We start from the raw sequence: 15,142 nt of genomic DNA, 5'->3' as shown, positions 1-15,142 counted from the left end.
GGGGGACGGACTTCTGCTATGCTGTGTTGTGTTTCAACCAGGATCAGTACCAGTACATCAAATACATTCTTGGAGCTGTATTCTCAGATATGTGTGGGCTACTGAATAATGTAATTTTGTAAAGATGCTGAAGTTTGAAGAGTCATTCATTAATATTATAGGCATATAGGCATCCTCAGAAATTTTCAGAGATATTCTTAAGAGTTTAGAACAAGATGCAACCAGCATCTTGTTCTAAATTTTCAACTTTACCGTATTTAAGTGTTGACATTCTAACGACAGCAACATTGGCTAGGAAAGTGGTGCTCCAAAAGCTGAACTGCTTTCAATTAAAAGCAATGATAATGTAGCAGGAAAGTGCTGTGCACTGAGGACCATGGGTGCTGTCAACACTTGGCTGTATAGGAAGAAAACCAAAAAACCAATGAAAAAATACCTCTAGAGACAGGCCCTGTAAATTCATCTGTCATTCTTCTTCTGCTTGTGTAATTCAGGGTTGCTGAATGGAAAATGAAGGTAACGCTAGAGTGGCCAAAACTGCAGCCACTTGAGGCTGGCTCTAGGAGAGAGTCAATCAGCATAGTTCCAAGTTAAAATGGCCAATTTAACAACAGTTATTCAGCTGTAGCTGGTAGCCGTTTGCTAGGTGTCCTCTCTGCTAGTGATTATTAATTTCTGGCTCTCTTCCACAGTGTGTCTTTTATCCTGTCTCCTTCCCCTTAAGATCCCAACCAGTCCCGGCAGATGGCTGCCTGTCTCTGAGCCTGGTTCTGATGGAGGTTTCTGTTAAAAGGGAGTTTTTCTTCCCAACTGTCGCTTGTTGGGGTTTTCTCTGTATTTTTGTAGGGTTTTGAAGCAAAAGTTATCGTGATTTGGCGCTATTTAAATGAAACTGAATTAAATTTTGGCTCAAAAAGAACAAAAAAACCCAAAAAAAACAACCATTCTCTATGAACTAATTTTGTTAAGATTCCAAATATGCGGCGTCTCCTCACTGAAACATGAATCCATCGGCCTGTGTTGTGCTGGTCAGTGGCACAACATAAGCTAATTTGCCTTCTGCTTTTAGTCCCCCTTGCCAAGAATTGCATATCAACCATAGCGATGTCCGTAACAGATCAATTTATTGTTAACAATCACTGTTTTGGTATAGCGTACTTCAGCAAATGGAGTAAAGAAAACACAGATTAAAATAAGGTCTAACTAACAATCGCAATAAAAAGAAATAAATAGAAAATAATCCAATTAAGGTCTAGTAATTCCATGTTCATATGAATGCATAACATCTACAGTATAAGTTAATAAATTGAAGCTACTGTATAAATACATCACTAGCATGCACAAGATTGTATTATGGAGACTATTGGAGCAGTTATCATCTTACACTGAAGAAACAGTATAATAGGCAAGTGCATTTTCTCAACCAAGAAGAAACTGAAGACAAAGTAAATCCACAAACCTCATGTCTGCTTTTACAGCTTCCACTTTAACAGTGCATGTGCTCTCTGTCCACAGATCATGCTCGGTTCACTAATCGGGTCTGTGGTTCCAGGTGACATTTCAGATCAGACCCTGCCAATTGTTTTGAAGACGGCATTACTTTAAGGTGAAAATTGATGGTATTTTTCCCCACTATCTCGATCAAATAGTTTCCTGACAAACAAAAGGAGCCGATAGAAGTAGTAACGACAATACTGACAATAAGAATTGGGTGTCCAAAAACAGTTAATTTATTTAATAAAGCACATCAGCACATGAGAGGGACAAGCTTACTTTATGAATCTGTAGTTTTAGGTACAGTATGACCGTGTGACTGAGCAGGACAAATACCTGACACAAGCAAACAAATTTTTTTTGTTGTTGTTGTTTGTTATCAATAACAGAGACAACCTGCTTTTCACTCAACGACCATGGGCCCGCGCAGTGCAACTAAAGATGTCAGTACGTTTTTACGCGATGAAGTTCAACACCCCCAGAAAAGCTCATCTTCATCTCCCAACCCACCTGCTTGCTCTCTCTCTTTCTCTCCCTCCCCTTCTTTCACCAAGAAAGTTTGTGACATTCAAGGTTACTCCATTTTTCCCGCTGCTCAAGCATCGAAACTGAATTTTCTGTATGCTCCTCCCTCGTCGAATATAGCAAGACAGCTCAGCTTCATTTGCACAATGAGACCAGTCTCTGTCAGTGTGAAGGTATCAATACCCAATGGTCACACTGTGATCAATGGCATACCTCTTGCATCTACAAGTGTTTGGCAAATGCTGCAGAGGCTATCAAGGAGGGGGGTTCTTTCTTCTATTATTTTTTTTCTTTAACTGTAGGTTATTTCTGAAACTAAAATTCCTTCATCTGCCTACTTTTCTTTTTTCACTTTAAATCTGTGGAAAAATAAAGAACTGCAGCCGCGTCAGCAACCATCGGCTTCAATAGGCCGCCGAGGTTTCACCGCCCCCCCAACCCACCCTCCTTTGTTTTTTTGTTTTTTTTGTTTTGTTTTTTTTGTTTTACATTTCTAAGAACATTTTAACTATTATTATTATTTTTGTCATCATTTGTGAGCGCGTGTGTTTGTGTTGTTTTGGCAGAATGGGGTTCTACACTCCTTAGTTGTTGCCCTCTCCTCCCTCGTCGTCCTGCTGGTCGCTCGTCCAGAGCGTCAAGTTGTCTCGTAGCAGCTGCATGATGAGAGTGGAGTCTTTGTAGGAGTCCTCGTTGAGGGTATCCAGCTCGGCAATGGCGTCATCGAAAGCTGTCTTGGCCAGGTGGCACGCCTGCTCTGGCGCGTTCTGGATCTCATAGTAGAAGACAGAGTAGTTAAGAGCCAGGCCCAGGCGGATGGGGTGGGTTGGCTGCATGTGCTCCTTGCTGATCTCGTGGGCCTCGCTGTAGGACTTCTCAGAGGACTCCACCACCGAGGCTCTCTTCTCCCCCGTTGCAACCTCGGCCAAGTAGCGGTAGTAGTCGCCCTTCATCTTCAGGTAGAACACTTTGCTCTCGTGCTGCGTCTCGTTGCAGTTCTTGATCAGGTAGTTGTCGAGGAGGTTGAGCACATCCTGGCAGACGGACTCCAGCTCCTTTTCTATCTTTTCCCGGTAGGCCCGCACCATCTCAATCTTCTTCTCATTGCCGTCAGCTGATGTCTTCTGCTCAATGCTGGAGATGACGCGCCAGGATGAACGCCTTGCCCCAACCACATTCTTATAGGCCACAGAGAGGAGGTTCCGCTCCTCGTTGGATAGTGCTTCATTCAGCTCTGTGACCTGGAAAAGCAAGAAGGAAAATGAGTTGATGGATTTTTTTCAAGTATATGAAGATGACTCAACAGCTGATATAATTTTAACAGTAAAAACTTGATTATTTGTTCACTTGTTAAACTAAAACAGTCACAAGATGCCCACCAACTACATCCCAATACTACAGCCGCTGCATTAGCAAATGAAACCACGCCTCCAGCATGTGACATCACCCTGTGAGGTAACTGCTCATTGGCTATCAGCAGCTCTGAAAGCTGGTTTTGTTTGGTTTTGACAGGCCTGTGTCTGGCTCGAGGATTTAATCCTTTATATCCCACAGAGACCGTGCAGCTGAGGCATCTTTACAGACCTTTCCTAAATATAAAGCCTGTTGTTACTTTCTTTTTCAGCACAGAACAGTTTCGTGAGCGTAACAAAGCAGTGACCAATCACAGTGAGCAGGCCTTCACAATGCCTGTACTGAACACCACACCGGTTACCATACAACTCATAGGACTTACATGCATACAAATAGAGAAACCTCAGACAGATTTTGTGCATTTTAACATTCATAGTTGTAGAGAAATTTCTGTACCAACTTTTAAGGCAACCCATGCAAACATAGGTATTATCTTCATTTGTTGTAAATAATTTCCAATATTTCATTAAAAATACAAGTGGTCAGCCTCATAATAAAAGACAAACTTCCCAGCTGTCAAAGTAATTTTATGGGATTCATCCTCTGGGGATTAGGATTGTCTGTAGAAGGCACACAAGAACAGAAAATATCTCGTCTACACCCTAATTTGGTCGGTGTGTGAATGTAAGGTGACACACTGTTGCCACAGTGTTAAGAAATTAGCATGTGTCAACTGCATAGTAAAATGTGTTCTTCAGAGATTGCGTAAGTGTGTTTGTCAGAGTACACACAATGGGGTCTTGCTCAGCAGCACTGAAAGAGTGGAAAGCTTAACCCTTTGACCTTTGTGGTTCATCAGTCACTATAACACCTCTGTCATATGCACAACGGAACCTCCAAGCCTCGGTGAACTGTTTCCGCCTTTACGTTTACTCCCAATTTCGCTGTAAATTTTCTACCTTGTTAATCCATGAAGTAGCCATAACTCTGGGTTGAATTTTAAAAGGGAGGGTGAAGGAGCAATCTGTGATCCAATCTCCAGTTTCCATGGTGACCACAAAATCTGCTTCATTTATGAGCGCCTTTGTTTTTCGTTTATAAATTATATCTCTGTTAGAGAAACTGGCCATGAGCTGCTCATGGTGAGGATGCTGCCATGGTTGATGATGTAGTGAAAGCTACAGCATGTTAGGGACGAGTAAAAACGGTTAAAACAAAACATTAAATTATTGTTTCATGAAGGGTCAGAGGACGGCGACTGGTTTACCGAACACATTAATGCTGACCAAAGGATTCTGGACACAGCCCCATAAGCCTTCCTTTCTCCCATTAGATCAGATGAAACGGTTACAAACAAACAAACAAAACAATGTGCAGAGCACTTTAAATATCAATTTCAGTCAGCAGGGCAGATAAATATATAAAAAAAAGTCTGAATTGAAGTGATGTAACTCAGCCTTGCTCGGAATAACAATAACTTTGCGCTCTATTGGCATTTCATGCGATTTTAATAATCTCTCATCCTGTTTTATTGTGCCATCATAGCATCAAGCTTTACGTTTTTATGGCAAAGCTAAACATCAGTATGCAATCGTTCCACTAGCAGAGCTTTACAGGTGTAATCTTGTTCACTAAGGAGTGTTTCTACACAGGACAAACATTACAATTGTCATAAATGAGACCTCTGTACTGTGAAAGCATGAAGACAGGGAAACAATAAAAGGACAGAGTACATAATGATCCCACTTAGAAGAACAGGAGAAAGCTTGCCCAGCCTTCTGCCCATCAGTCCTTCCTTAACACACCCTCAACACTCTTCCTCATCCCATTAATTTACAATTAGCGTATACAAGTATCTGACCAACAGTGAATGCAACCAGCAAGAGTGGGTCACTGCTGGAGCAGCAGAGAAGTCAGAAAAATAAGGCCTACTCAATCCATCTGTACAAACATGGCTGCCTTTGTTTCAGGAGGCTGCACAGTGATCAGAAAGCCCTGACGGAAGCTGGGGTGTGGGGATGACAATGGAGCTCTGTCTACCCATAAAGCTCATCAATCGCGCCTGCTCTCGTGACTGGTCCTTACACAAGGCAGTCAAAGTCCCAAACAACTGCGTGTTAATGCAAACAAAGGCCAGGCAAAACAATCGATAACTTCCTCTTTGACAGCTCTCCGTGTGGCTGTTAATATCACAGAGAGAGCTGTGGGGCCGTGAGGGTGTTGGGCCCAAGTAGAATCTGGGTTCGAACTTGAAGCTCGAACCTTCCATTTCCATTTTAATAGCTTGCAATCCCATAGATTCCCATTTTCCCTGTTACCCCATGCCTTACTTCTGTGTTTTCCTTTGCTCATTTACTCCCCCTACCTGATGTGACAACCCCCCCCCTTCTGACCCTCTTTCAAGCAGGCAAACACAAAGGCGCCATGGACCACCTGACGTCATTGGCAGAATGAATAGGGTTAGCCAATTTAGCCACAAGTCAAGTAGCTCTTTGTTACTATGTTACTTGCATATGATATTTTTTTTCCATAAGTATGGCTAATGTTTGTATCCAGCTATATCACACAAAAAGAATCGATCATGCAAAAGGAATAAGAAAGATGGGAATAAGAAATATGTAGGCTAGGGACTAGGATTGAGGGATGCCAAACACTAATTAATGTAATTTGGGGCTTTGTTATAGTCACAGAACGGGCAACACACAGCATAACCAAAAGTGAAGGAAAACATTGGCTTAATTGGGTACTAACACACATACACGTGCCCATTATTACAGAGTAATTGCCTATTAAATAAATATAATAATAAAATGTATCTACGGGATCAAACTGCCAGTTGTCTCAGATGTTCAAAGGTGACATTCGAGCTACAAAAGACGCATGATCGTGGTGTGGAATTACTAGAGAATAATATTCCTCTTTGACAGCATTATTGGTGCAAAAAGGGCTGGCCTGTCATCTTTCTAAAGTATTCATCCCTTTCAGGGCCATTCAGGCCCCCAACAAATAACCCGCATCAGGTTGTTGAAGCAGTAAAGACACAACTTGGGTCATGTTTGAAAGGATTCTTTTATAAAAAGCTTTCCATGATTTTAATTTTTTCTTCTAAAAATATGACATTTGCCATCACTATGATGATGATCATTATTTGTAACCTAGACAGGTTACACATCTAGATTCCATAAATTCAGAACACACAAACACACACAGGCAGAACTCTTTCCTGGTCAGTTTTATAAATATAGGCCTGGTAACTGTGTTGCTGACTGACACTGACTCTGTCGCCATACAAGATTCATTCTACAGTATAACAGCAAAAACACGCCGGCATGATGACTATAAACACCTTCAGGTGAACAGGAACTTTGAAGGAAAACACACAGTGCTGCCCTGGTGGTGGCATGTCTCTTTAAGCACCGGGTGATGAAATGTGATCCTAGAAGTCTGGTTTGTGTAACTGGTTAATGTGTATGGAGGCTTATCGGACCAAAAGGAGGCAATTTTACAACTCTGGAATGCTCTTGGAGCAATAATGGGTCTTAGAAGAAAAAAAAAATTATACTACAGGTCTGGGGTAGGCGTGTCAGCGAGAGGCCTTACGATGCTCTAGCATTTTATGTCCCTGCTCTCCATTTGTAACACGTCTGTGGGGAAAAGTCGACATCAAGATAATAAGAAGCTGTTGAACTGCACACACTGGTGCTAATGTGAGAACAGCTCTGAGATGCTGTAAAATAAGCCTGATTATAGTGTATGTAGGTGGGTCCAGTGGGCGTTTTTCATAGTGCCTTTGTGACTCAACAGTGAGTCAAAAATCATTTCAGGCCATCCGTGAGTGTCCCAAGATGACTGTGGGTACGTTCATGATTGGACTGAGGTTTCGGAGTACGTTCTTACCCTCGAAAGAAAAAGAATAAGAACATGACACTTTCTATGCCAAAGACCTGAAGCAAAAACTACAAAATGATGATAAACAGGAAATGGTGAGTTACAAACATTTTGTGGGCTTATAAACCCAGGATGGATGGAAGTAGTGGCATACACCATACACCAGTGGTGCCATGTTACCTCTCTACTTAGATTCAACGTAAAAATTAAGCAGTGATTAAAAGCAACCACTAAGGGCTTTGGAGAAGAATTTAAAGTGTCACTAGAAGTAGGGCTGCCACAAACGATTATTTTGATAGTCGACTAGTCACCGATTATTTTTGCAATTAGTCGACTAATCAGATCATGCATCCATTGGACATAAAACGTACGGCTTATTGCACCAGCATGCGTCTGCTCTTATATAACTATCATTAGCTTTCAGCTTTAAGTGTTTAAGGTATGTGCTAACTAAAAATAAAGACAAGTTGATGGTTTATTAAATTTTAATGAAATTTGCAGATTGTTTCGGTGAAGTTTAATAAACTCCTTGCTATCTAAAATATAACGGGACACCGGAGTATATTCTCGAGCATCTCACACTTCTGATAATCAGCTGTCTGCTTGACGTTTATTCAGCTGTGTAAAAACTATAACTTTAATCTCAGCCAAACCGATTTACTCAGGAACAAATAAAATACTAAAAAAAAGCCAAACGATAACATTTTTAAGTTATCTAAGTGACTTATATATGTTTAACCTGAGTAGCGAAAGACGGCGGTGGGTTTGAAAATGATTTGCCGGGAGTCTGGTGTTCTCATGGCCTCTAGTGAGCCTTTCCCCCGGCTAGCTATCGAGCTAGTGGGTAACAGACGTCTCCGAAAACGTCGGCGCACTTTTGAAAATATGTGGTGTCTTGATAAACTGGTTTACACAGTTACAGTCTCGCCTGAAAATATGTTAAACTTTTATTTTGTGACCCAGAAAGAATAATAAGAGTAATATTAAAACTAACTAGCTGCCGCCATTGTTGAAAACTGAGCTGGGCTGCGCCATGAATTCTGGGACAAAGCTACTTCTTCTTCTGGGTTTAATGGCAGCTGGCATCCTTGTACATGCAGTGCTGCCATCTTCTGTTTCAGTCCGTTATTACACTCTTAAATCCTACTACTTATTCCTGCGTCTTTTGTGATCTTACAAAGCTTCAAACGACGCGTCGACTATTAAATCAGTCGAAATCGTTGACGTAATCGTGACTAGTCGACTAATTGTGGCAGCCCTAACTAGAAGGCAGCATCCAGAACATAATTCACGTTTTGTCTCGAAGGGACTGGCCTTTTAAAACGCCCAGGAGGACAGATACCTCTGTGTATTTAAGGGAAAACACCTTTTGTGAAGATGGAAGTTGTAATATCATGGTTTGTTACCACTGTTTTGACAAGTCAGACTCTTTGTAATAAGTACCCAAGTACATAATAATGATAATTATGTTACTGCAAATACTGACTTTAATTAAGAGGCAAAACTAGGGGGAAAAAACTTATATATACTTTTGACCTCTGTAAGTAGATCAGACTTTTGGAATATAATTTTTGACAGCTGTGATCGAGCCACAGATCGAGGCCTAAAGGTATACCAGAAAAGCAGCGCTCTCCATCAGTTTCCCTGACGAGCCCCTTGGTCCAAATTTGTTCTTTCCATTTCTTTAACAGTCCATCAGAGCTGCTGCAACAACATAACGGTCACTTAACAGAAAATGGGGAAAAAGGAAACACAGTCAGAAAAGGCAGTTAAATAATTTAAAAAAATGCTACATAATTTTAGAATTAAATAGCTACTCTATTATACATGACTCTGGTCTCTGCCTCACCTCACCCCAACCTGTCATGGCAGATGTCCGTCCCTCTCGGCTGGAGGTTTCTTCCTGTTAAAAGGGAGTTTTTCCTTCCCACAGTTGCCAAGTGATCATAGGGGGTTGCCTAATTGTTAGGATTTTCTCTCTATTTTGTATAGTCTTTACCTTACAATTTTTAAGTGCCTTGAGGTGAATGTTGTTGCGATTTGGTGGTATATAATTGAAATTAAATTGAAAGTCATTGCTATTGTTATTGTAAAGTTATAAATGATACTGAAATGCGGTAATAGTCACGTTAACCAATTAGTCTTTTTCATATATTTTGTTCTCTCTATTATCTCTGAAGAAATAGAGGAGGAGGAACCGTCACTGCCTGTATGGACCAGGCTCCTTTCATTTACAGTATATTGGTAGTTCCGTAATAACAGCCTGTCAGTTTTACATACTGTGTATTACGCTGTATTTCTGCACTCATCCAAAAGTGAAAGTGCTCACCACCTGCAAAACAGAATGTATTTTTGCCCCCACACGATCTTTGGTTCTTCAGGATTACTTACAACTGCTGCAGGTACAGAAAATGCTGAATAGAAAACATCTGTAATTTAGCAAGCGATTGTTTCTGGGGGGAAAAAAAATAAATAAACCACAAGTCTTGACAGCTTTGCAGCCTAACCTATTTGAAGAGCTCTGTCTTGCACCCGCTGTTATTAACCATGATTTGTTTATCGAACAGCAAAAGCTTTTATAGCCATTACATATTAAACTGAGGTGCAGTGTATGGAGCAGCTGCAGCACAATACTTCTGCTAATGCACTGAATGGGGAATAATGGGCTCAGTTTATTAAGTGTGATGGAAGCCTTGGCTCTCTGTGCCATGCACTTCCTAAGACAAAGAGGGGGGGGGGGAGTGGAGGGAGGAGGCTTATTCAAACTAATGGGGTCAAGTCAACACAATGTACAACTACCTATGGTGACTTGGTTAAATGCATGTGTTAAAGTGCAGCAGCTCTGGCTGCCTGCCTTCTCATAAACATATATATATTCATACACAGTAAACCGGCCTCTTAGTCGCTGTTGCTATGTAACTCAAACAAAAGATGGCAAGGTCTTTCAGATCAACATTGCAAATCTGCAAATAAAATGAAAAAAAAAAAAAGCCAAATATGTCCATAAACTTGAGCAACCATGACGCCTGAGCTGATTGAAGCTACAAAACTTTTGGGCCAAACGGGATTGTCACCGCCCACATTTACTGAACATGACAGAAGCTGGCTCTCTAAATTAAAAAAACAGAAAGCAGAAGAAACAGAGCAAGGGAGAGAGAGCGATTGACGCCCCTTTCAGACATGGCCCCTGTTTTCATTAACCTCAAGGAGTCTGAATCTCTTTCATGTCCATCTGATCGCCGCGGACGCTTTCCTATTTAAAAGTTATGATGACAATCAAACCAATTAACATTTACTGATCACTTAGAAAGCAACACAGGGCTCAGGCTTCGTGCAGCCACATTAATAGATGTGCATGTCTTATGAGTACAGTTGCTTCCATTAACATGAACTACGGCCATTTTTATACACGGTTCCTCCATTTTTGCAGGTTTTCAAATTAATTGTGCAGATGACTTAAAATGGTTCATTTTTAATACTTTAATAATCTTTTGTAGTCAGTGAATGCTTTAAGACAGAAACTACAGATTTCCCTCCCCTGAGATGCTCTACCACTGAAAAACAATCTCTGCCCCTATCACCATCATCGATCAACACCAGCGACTGGCTTTGTGCCCATGCCATAAATGACCTCCATCATGCTGATGTGGTATGCTCCGAACTGACAGTGGTCAACTTAGAAATTTTGCCATGTCTGTTGATTGAGGCTGTATTGGACTGACTAATTACAGAATTCTCGCTCCGCAAAAGACATACAGACTTGAGTGGATGTGTGAATTAAGCTTAAGTGATCAAAGAGATGAATATTTCCCGTGTATGAAAACAGGTTAAGAAAATTATCTCAAATGTAGCATTAGTTGTGTAATCTCTATTAAGTAATCTATTAATCAATTAATAATTAATAACTAATATTTCTGATTAGCCACCACTGGCTAAATGTCAGTAATCTTATTGGATGACCTGATATCATCGTGTTGGTGTTGTTCCCAGATCATCATGAAAATGTTGTTCCAGGTTCAACATTGCAAGTGACCAATCACATTGTTGTGACGTTATTCTTTTGCGCGCCAATCCATTCGTTCATTTATGAAATTCCAAAGTTGCAAGGACAATATCAATTCTGCTTACCGTTTATTAAAGGGTTGGTTAGGGTCAGGGTCCGTTGATCGGCAGACAGAGGCGCTTTCTCGCAGCTTAAGCACAGTTTTTTGTTTCACGCCAGTTTTTCCCGAAGTCGCAAAAGTATGACGTCACAACATTCTGATTGGTCACTTGCAATGTTGATCCTGGAGCAACATTTACTATGATGATCTGGGAACAACACCAACACGACGATATCAGATCGTGCAATGTTATCGGTGTTATGATTTAATAGTTTTATCAGTTCTGCATATTGTTCTTTGTGTGAGTCACTGTGTGGCACAGTGACAAACTTCTTTACTTCAGTGGAACAGGGGTTTTGTCACTATTACAAAATACAGGCAGAGTAACACCGGGTACTGTGTCATGTGTTTGTAGCATATGGTTATCGATGAGTACTTCAACATGACTCAAGAACTGTAATTTGTCTTGTTTTAAAGATTTTTTTTTTGTCTCGGCTATGTGAACCTGACAGGCCGCTTCCAAATAGTGTGGTAGTTCTGGATCAGGGTAGCACTTATGTTAAAAAATTTAAGAAAATAGTTCCAGAGACAACATTTAGCTCCATCATTTTTGGTAGGATTTCTGAGATCCTAAAATATGTCAAATTGCTAACATAGATTTATTGTATTATCTGTGATTATCATATTTTTGTCAAATTAGGGAGACCTCATAGTTACTTTTTGTGGAGATGTTTTAGTTGGACTAATTAATGAAATAAGCTTCTCTGGATATGGTTAATTTCTTAAAAATCAACAGCTAGATCTATTGAAGTAATAACTTATTCATGTTGTAGAAAGTAGAACTGAAGCTGGGACATGCTGTTCTGTAATCAAATTTGAAGACAGTGGTGAAAACTCCCAACAGCAGCCCAGAAACCATATCATTCATTCTGGTAGGGCCCAGCTCCTTAGCTTAAAGCCTGACAAATCCTCCCGGGGACGCTCCGTCCTTCTGGTTATTTGGTTCCGTTGCCACCGGGGCGGTTGCCATGCCTGCAGTGGCAAGGGATTCCCCTCAAACGATGGGCGAGGCAGCAGACACACCCCACTGCCCAGTGGTGCAGAGAGACAGGCTGGGTGAGGGGCAGCTTGTTCTCTCACTCTCTGACTCGGCACAAATGGGAAGGGGTGGAGCCCCCCTCTCTGGCACTGCCACTACAAGCCGGTCCTGGAAAGCAGCATGCAGTACGGCCTTTAAAATACTCTGACAGCTTACTAGTTGAGTCTTGGAGATGACGACCATGAATAGAAAGCAGCTCTGTTAACTGAAAACGGCCATAACAGATGATCATGTAGAAATGATCATGTAGAAATATGACACGAGAAAACTCTTTATCTCTTATCTTAAGAGCAAAAAAAGACACTAGCCATAATCTCCATGTCCGTTATTTTAAATAAAGTAGCTCAGGTCAACCCAGCATTCACTGACTTCTATTTCTCTGTGAGATGGCTCAGACTGCCCTGATGCTGTGAGATGCACTGCCAGTGAAATGGTGCACTACGGTTGGACCTGTGCTGCATCCTGGCAGATGCTGCGGCACGCCTCTGTGTGGGGAACCTGCTGTAAGAGGTCGAGGACGCAGGGATGCGGTTGCTACAGAAGCATCGACTGAACACTGGCGCTTCCATCACGCTCACGCGAGTGTGCATTTGCTGCAATATGGCATCTACCGAATGGATGATTCTGGAAAGTCGTCCGTGCACCGACACCCACGTCTGAAAGGTGGATACACTTCTGTGCGCCCCTTCTGCGCAAATCGATTTGCGAGCAACCTTCAGCCAACATTGCCCCTTTCTCACTGCGCCAAATGTGCAGAAGAGACGGTGCCCGAGAAGGAGGGGGTAGGGTATTTCACATTAAGTCGAGGGCTCTTTATTTGGTTTAAACCGGAACACGAGCAGCCTGCGATGTCACTCTCATCATCATTGGTACCAACCCAGCTCGTTCTCTGCTCCCAGACGATATGCGTATCTGTCGATCAGGATCCCTTTGACTGTGAACCCATGATTGATTCAGACAGATGATGACTCAGTGGCTTCTTATCGCCATTCTGCGACTCATTTCTCTCTCGGTTCTTGTTACAACCGGGCAGCCCGGCCGGTTACGAAGGAGCCTGGCAAAAGGCACCGCCCCAAGATCAGACAGTCCGCATTTCAAACGACCACAATCCACTACAGCACCCATCCGATACCCCCTCCCCCGATTTACTGTAAATCACCGATTTTCACTGAGCTTCGATGTATGTGATCAATTTCACTGATATATCTGCTGTGTGAACGGTGAACACAGGGCCTCTTCAAAATGATGTAGCCCAAATCTTTTTACAGCCTGTCCCTATCATACTCACGGACGTGCATTCCTCACAAATGCGATCTTTTATCATAAGTTTCATACACCAATTGTCCTCGGCTTGTCCACTTAAGCCCAAATGTGCTGTGACACACAGGCACAGTCCCCTGCCCCACCGTTAGGTCTGTACAGCCTTGAAACATTTATCTCTCTCTCACACACACACATACACACACACACACACAGAGAGAGCTTGTTGAGGTTACTTATGACAGAAAATGACAAAGAGAAAAGAAAGGTCATTACAGAGGAAGCCTACTTACCGATTTCATGCAAGCTGCCATATCATCATACCTCTCTGCCTGCTCGGCCAGCCTGGCTTTCTGCACCAGTTGCTCGCGGTCTACCATTTTAGAAAGAGGTCGTGCGTGTGAGTGTGTGGAGTGTTTCTAAACCTGCGTGTGTGTGTTTTTCGGAGCTAAAATCGTAATGTGAAAGTTTTCAGTGCAGAGTAACAGCGCCGGATCCTGTCGCTGCAGCTGCTGCCTGCTGTCTGTGTGCCTGCCGACGGGACACCCCTCCCCCTCCGAGCGCTTTTCCTCGATTGTGTCACCACCCAAAAAGGCGTGTCCTCGCAGAGTGATGTAACGACCCTGGCAGCCTGGAGAAACTGACAGTGCAGCCCGTTGCCCTACACTTGGGCTAGTCAGACTGCAAATGTGAAAAGAAGGTGATCTTTTTTTTATTAGGCAGAGTGCATCGTTGTTATGGAGCTTTCATCCCAAAAGTAGAGCTTGATTATCAGGTAGGAGAAAGTGCAAACTACCAGTAGAACACAAAAGCAGCTATAACAAGGGCCTAATTGATCTAATTTCCCTATCTAATAGAGATGCTTTGTTTCATTATCTAAAAAGACTGATTGAAGACTCTTTGATAAGAACATGGTACACAAAAACGGGTTAAAAGGGTGCCAGGGTCCTCCTTCTACCTAACCTGCAGTCAAATAAGAATGTAGAGTGTGACACAGTGCAATATTTCCTCATTATATATTGTTATATTCCTATATACAGCTAATGTTCTCCATACACGTGTACAGGGTAACATGTTACTGTGTAACATCAGTATCTACAAAGGTGATCCCAAAAAGTTTATTTTGTTCATCTAGATATACCATTTCAGTGGGAGAAAACGTCACTCATCCAAGTGACTTCCTCAGTCTCAGCTGACTACAGGTTTCCCCAATCTTATGAGCATGCATCAAGATATAAAGGTGATCGTGTTATACATATTCAAGTCATACCAAGATTGAAAAATCAAAAAGTCCGATTTACTGTCTTCAGGACTGACTGGCAAGTCATTTTCAGAAGTCGTCTATCATCTGATAAAGTAATAATAATAATGGATTGGATTTATATAGCTCTTTACAATGCCACTATTCATTCACTCTCAC

At 41.8% G+C, this 15,142-nt stretch overlaps 1 protein-coding gene across 1 annotated transcript; it reads right to left on the bottom strand.

Annotated features, from left to right (window-relative positions):
• Positions 1-1,105: 1,105 nt before the first annotated feature.
• On the bottom strand, positions 1,106-14,300 carry ywhag1 (3-monooxygenase/tryptophan 5-monooxygenase activation protein, gamma polypeptide 1). The gene is made up of 2 exons (XM_005918955.2): positions 14,016-14,300; positions 1,106-3,260 (listed from the first exon to the last, which is right to left on the bottom strand). Exons 1-2 carry the CDS (start codon positions 14,100-14,102, stop codon positions 2,604-2,606), a joined length of 744 nt encoding a protein of 247 aa, XP_005919017.1. The 5' UTR covers positions 14,103-14,300; the 3' UTR covers positions 1,106-2,603.
• Between the last annotated feature and the right edge of the window lie 842 nt (positions 14,301-15,142).

This window comes from Haplochromis burtoni, unplaced genomic scaffold (genome assembly GCF_018398535.1).
Source record: "Haplochromis burtoni strain Fernald_Lab_line unplaced genomic scaffold, NCSU_Asbu1 Contig_34, whole genome shotgun sequence".
Lineage (NCBI taxonomy): Eukaryota > Metazoa > Chordata > Actinopteri > Cichliformes > Cichlidae > Haplochromis > Haplochromis burtoni.
The sequence above is the reverse complement of the archived record's forward strand: the minus strand, read 5'-3'. Positions and strand labels throughout refer to the sequence as shown.